Source organism: Pelodiscus sinensis, chromosome 5 (genome assembly GCF_049634645.1).
Source record: "Pelodiscus sinensis isolate JC-2024 chromosome 5, ASM4963464v1, whole genome shotgun sequence".
Classification (NCBI taxonomy): Eukaryota; Metazoa; Chordata; order Testudines; family Trionychidae; genus Pelodiscus; species Pelodiscus sinensis.
Window position 1 is genome coordinate 7,759,709 of NC_134715.1, and position 5,581 is coordinate 7,765,289.

General features: G+C 48.2%; 1 protein-coding gene across 1 annotated transcript; it reads right to left on the minus strand.

Moving 5' to 3' along the window:
• Positions 1-519: 519 nt before the first annotated feature.
• UTP3 (UTP3 small subunit processome component) lies at positions 520-2,221 on the minus strand. Its single transcript, XM_006133907.2, has one exon. It carries the CDS (start codon positions 2,008-2,010, stop codon positions 586-588), a length of 1,425 nt encoding a protein of 474 aa, XP_006133969.2. The 5' UTR covers positions 2,011-2,221; the 3' UTR covers positions 520-585.
• Between the last annotated feature and the right edge of the window lie 3,360 nt (positions 2,222-5,581).

The window sequence follows — 5,581 nt, forward strand, 5'->3', positions numbered from 1 at the left end:
TGCTATAAAATTAAAATTTTCCAAATAGTCAAAGGAAAGATGGGAGCAAGAAGGAGCAAAGTTTAGCAGCCATTAGAGAACTACAAGGGCAGGCACCCAATTCCACATTTTATCATAGTTACTAGACCAGAGAAACAAACTAGGCAATAAACTAGACAAATGATATGGCAATAACAGCTATAAATAGCTCCCCATCCGCTTTCTCCACGTGGAATCTTTTTGTGGACTCTGTAAAGTCCCTTCCCAACTATCAAATCCTTTGGCATCTTTTTTTAATTCCTTGATTCCTGCCCTGTCATTAGTAATTCGCTCCTATCCTTCACCACAACCTTTTTCTGCTTCTCAGTGAACAGCAGCACAGGAAAAGTTACAGAATGATACAGGGAACAGCTCATGTAAAGGAGTTGAGTGTTCTAGGTTAGTTGTACATGTCTCCAAAAGAAGGGATGGCTGAACACATTATCTTAAAACAATCAGTATGCTTTCTACATTAATAACAATTTTTAAAAAACCACAATGTTCTATTTAGAAATGATTTATTGTGTTCACATTCACTGTCTTCATGTCCACAAATTGCAGGGAGAATCATTTAAGCTTAATGCTTTTCTTAACTCCAGCACGAATGCCAGACAGTTCACCACCATATCTTTGCTCTTCTCTTCGAACCTCACGAACTTGGCCCTTTCTACGAATCTTGGCACGCCTGAATTTCTCACGATGCTTGACTCTTGGGTTACGATCAATCTTCTTCCTTTTGGGTGTGAGGCCTTTATTTTTGGCAATCTGATACGTTATACCTCTCTTTTTATTTGGATCTTCTTCTAGAACCAGTTCCTCTTCCATAGCATTCTGATCATCCCTTTTCCTCTTGAGTTTCACCTTCTCTTCCATCTCTTTGTAAAATTTCAAGGCAGCCTCTTCATCTAAGTCTGAATCATCTTTAGTAGCAGCCTCAGCATTAGAAATCTTAGGAACAGATTTTGGTTTATTTTTCTTAGCGGTCCTCTGAAGCAACACTGTGAGTTTCTTCTTGCCTTCTTCATCATTTCTTTCATTTTTGTGCAGCGCATTAAGGAGCCATTGGACTTCTGATGATAAGTTTTCATCCACAATCCCCAAGTCATTGATTAAGTTTCTGTAAGTAACCAGTCTTTCAATAACAGGGTGGCCCTGCACTGGAATCCTCTTGGATTTCAGAATCAAGTAGAAACTGATATTGGTGCAATAATTCAAATAGAGATGATACTTGGTCTCCAGATAGCGGCTGCCTTTTCCCTTTGGGATGATCCCATTCCTGACCATCTGCATGAGTGGATTGAGTTCATCCTTAAGCTCTTTTAACTTGGCTTCAAAGTCCTCAATCAGGTGCAGCAACTCAGGTGACTCCTGCTGCAACAGCTTGAGTTGCTCCTTTCTGGAAAGCGCCTCGAAATCCTTGGCAATCTTTGGGCCCGTCTCTGTCCGCTGGGTGCTGCGCTGCTCATCCGCATAGGCCTGTACCAGGTCCAGCCCATAGTCTTCCTCGCCCAAGGTCTGCGACAAACGCTTCTGGATGGCCTGAGCCTCCTGCTCTTCCTCCAGCTCCTCTGCCTCAGCCTCCTCCCGGCTCTGCTTGTTCTTGGAGGGAGCAGCGGCCCCGTACTCGGTGTCATAATAGGCCTGCTTGCGCTGCCCCCAGGAGAGCTCGTGGGGGAGGCCGGAGCCGCTGACTGGCTCCTCCAGGTCACTGTGCATAGACAGGTCCCCGTCCTCTTCGTCCCCATCCTCCTCCTCCTCGCTGTCCTGCGGCAGCTCCAGGCCCAGCACCTCCTCCTCGCTCTCCTCCTCCTCCGCCTCCTCCTCGCTGCCCAGCGCCCCCATCACCGCCTGGAACCGCGCCTCGTGGAAATCGTCCACCTCGTCCGTGAAGCTCTGCGCAGCCAGCGGGCCCGGCTCGGGCTCCTCCCCGGCGTCATCCTCCGCCTTCTTCGGCAGCCGCCGGCGCGGGGCGGCCCGGCGCGACCTCCCCATGCTGCGGGCCGCGCGCGTGTGCGGCCGCCGGGCTTCGCCTGCTCACTTCCGGCTCCGGCCGAGCGCCCTGTGTGCCGCCGTTCCCCTCCGCGACTTCCGGCACCGAAGCGTGTGCTTCGCCATACTCCTCCCCAACTTCCGGCACCTGCCCTGCGCACGCCCCCACCGTTCTCTCGCTCTTCCTCCCCAACTTCCGGCCCCTGACGGTGTGCCCTCGCCATACTCTTCCCCAACGTCCGGCACCTGCCCTGCGCACGCCACCACCGTTCTCTCGCAATTGCCCCCCAACTTCCGGCCCCTGACGGTGTGCCCTCGCCATTCTCTTCCCCAACTTCCGGTACCTGCCCTGCGCTCGCCACCACCGTTCTCTCGCTCTTGCCCCCCCAACTTCCGGCCCCTGAAGGCGTGCCACCGCCATACTCCTCCCCAACGTCCGGCACCTGCCCTGCGCGCCCCTATTCTCTCCCTTTCGCTCTCTCCCCCAACTTCCGGCACTGGACAGTGTGCCACCGCTATTTTCCCTCCCTACTTCCGGCTCCGGCACCGCTACCGCTATTGTCCTCCGCACTTTCGGCCGTTTCCGGCCGCGGCACGTGTGTCTCAGCGAGCCCCTTCCTCTCGTCCGGTCACTGCTGTTGTGCTCCAGCGATCTCCTTCCCCACTTCCGGCTGCCGCGCGTGCCCCGGAGGCCTCCTAGCCCGCCCGCGGGGCCCCTGTGCTCTGGCCACGCAGGAGCCAGCAGGGGGCGACACGGGGCGGGCTCTTTCCCCCGGGAGCGCAGCGCGTGGGATCCGGGCCTGGCCACGCGCCTTCCTCCCAGGGCGCCTCGCGCTCAGCCCAGATGTAGGGTTGGGTGGGGCACGAGAGGAGGAGACCTGGGCTCCATTCCCAGCCCTGCCACTCAATGTCTGATGGTGAATAAGCCTCCCCCCCCACCCTACATCTGGGCTACCCACAGCTGTACAATAAAAATAGCCCTTGCACTCCTGGGGGTGGTGCTTTGAGATTGACAGACCTACTAGGAGAATTATTGGACCTAACCAAGTGAGTTATAAGATCAAGAACACATATTCCTGCGCATCCAGAAATATAATTTATGCCATCATGTGCCAAAAGTGTCCGTCTGCTATGTACATTGGACAAACGTCTCAGACACTTCGCCAAAGGATCAATGCCCACAAAACAGATATCAGACAAGATCACAAAGAAAAAACAGTTTTTTGCCATTTCAACCAGGAAGGGCATTGTCTCAACGACTTGATTACCTGCATCCTGCTTCAAAGGCCTTTTAAGACTTCCCTTGAAAGAGAATCCTCTGAACTGTCATTCATGCTTAAATTCGACACTTTACACTCAAGTTTGAATAAAGATGCTAATTATCTTACCCATTACAAAGATAGCTTCCCCAATTATCATCTCTAATATCATTAGCTCACAGACATTTCCTCCCCCCCCCCCCCCCCCCACAATCCCTCTTCTGTTCTGAAATTTGATTTGTTCTTTTCATAAGTGTTCATTTTTTTTAATTGTATCCTTTGGTATATATGGTTGTGACAATTTTCTTCCACTATTTGATCTGAGGAAATGGGACTGGCCCACGAAAGCTCATCATCTAATAAACCATCTTGTTAGTCTTTAAAATGCTACATAGTCCTGTATTTTGTTTCAGCTACACCAGACTAACACGGCTACATTTCTATCACTATCCTACATGATAAAGAAAAGGCACTTCCAGACACATGATATTTAAGATATTATTGTAACTTCTGCTTGTATTTGCCAGCTTAAATGAATAATAAATACAGCTCTCAGCAGAGCATTACTCACATGCTTTGTGCATTCCAGATACACATCAGTCAGCCACATCTAATTATATCTTCAATATGTAGCTGCATGGAGCTATTCATTATGGTTTGATAGTTGGTTTCTTTGCCATTACTGTACTCTCCTCCTGAAAGGTACCAGTATGTATCCATTACAGAGGGAAACATTGCTAGAGGAACCTTATGTTTGAGAAAAACTAGTTGGCTGCATCATACCACCAATCATAAAGGAGGCACAATTAGGTTAATCTCACATAGCATTGTGATATTGCCTTACAAAATTGTTGTGTCATGGTGCAAGTTCAAAAAAGGCCCATGGTCTAAGACTCTTTCCAAAGCAAAGGAGAAAGTTGATTAGTATTTGGCTTCAATGAAAGTTGAAGCCACCGTTTGCTGGGTTAGTCCTCCCTTGTCGTGAATGGTGAGTTGAAATCTGAGATGAGTTTCCCATTCCCTTTGGCCAGCTATTGCCCACCCATTGACCTTGTGGCTCAATTAATACAGGTGGAAAATTGGTTAGAGGGTGACAACTCATTTAAAAATCAGACACTGCTAGAAGACAAAGAAAGCAGGGCTTTGAGCGATTTACCTCCTGGCTTGGCCATAGAAATGGTCCAATTTGGCCCAAGGGCACTTGATAAAAGCTGCTTTGTTCTGTTTTGACTCTTGCCTGTGACAATGTGCATGTTGCCAACTCAGGGCTAAATCCTGCTCACCTTACCCAAATGAGTGGATCCAGGGAAGTCAATAGGACACTTGGTGTTGAGTAATACAAGCAGGATTTAGCTCTCAGCCACTGTGCAGGGACTTCCCTAACTGGTTAAGTCCTTCTATTATATATGGTCTCCATTTGGCAAACACGGGGTAAGGAGTCAAGTTTTCAGATGACTTCCGCCCTGCTTTAAAATATGACTGGGTGCAATTTTTGCATTCATGTGTCAAGTCATATATGTATATGCACATAACTTGCACATATCATATTCAGGACCATATTTTGAACATAGTGACCTATAGTTGCATATTAAAGGAGCTTTTTCATAGACAGTAAACTCTTTGGCTAGGAACACTCTTTTTTTAATTTGTACAGCACCTAGCACAACAGAGTCCTGGTTCCTGACTGGGGCTCCCAAGAAACACCACAATACAAATAATATTCTGTATTTCCTGAGGGCAGCATCAGGGGCACAAATTCTAAGAAGGCATTATGAAATGCCGACTTTCCAGCTAAGGTTTTAGAATATCTTGAAATTAAGCTTCATTGCTGCTGAATGCAATAATAACTAGATCAGGTATGGAACCATCAGCTTGCTCTGGAGTGGAAATGACACTATTTATAAAGGGAATCCTTTTTAATCCGCATGACTGATCTAAAAAGGCTCAATTGTAGTTAGAGCTGGCAGCTCTGTGCTATTATTAGGCTTGCATTTCTCAGCCCTTGCAAGATTCTGTAATGAATGCTGCCACGTGGAGAGAGATCTCTGAAGAGGAAGTAAGCTCCCTTCCTCCCTCACCCCCATGCTCATTTTTAGATGCCCTTTTGGTAACAGCCATGCAACACACCTCCCTGTGATTTAGCCTCACAGAAAAAGAAAGATTTGAAGTGCACCTGCATGTTAACTGAAACTGAAACTACTGGGTTGCCTGTAACCAGACTGCCAAAGTGTCCCACACTTTAGAAAGTGACAGAAGAAGGACAAGCCAATACGTGAGGAGGGACAGAACAGGAACTGTCCTGACCTCTTGCCCTT

What these genes read in the sequence shown, in the direction of transcription:
- UTP3 (XM_006133907.2), bottom strand. Translation starts at nt 2,010, where the DNA reads ATGGGGAGGTCGCGCCGGGCCGCCCCGCGCCGGCGGCTGCCGAAGAAG.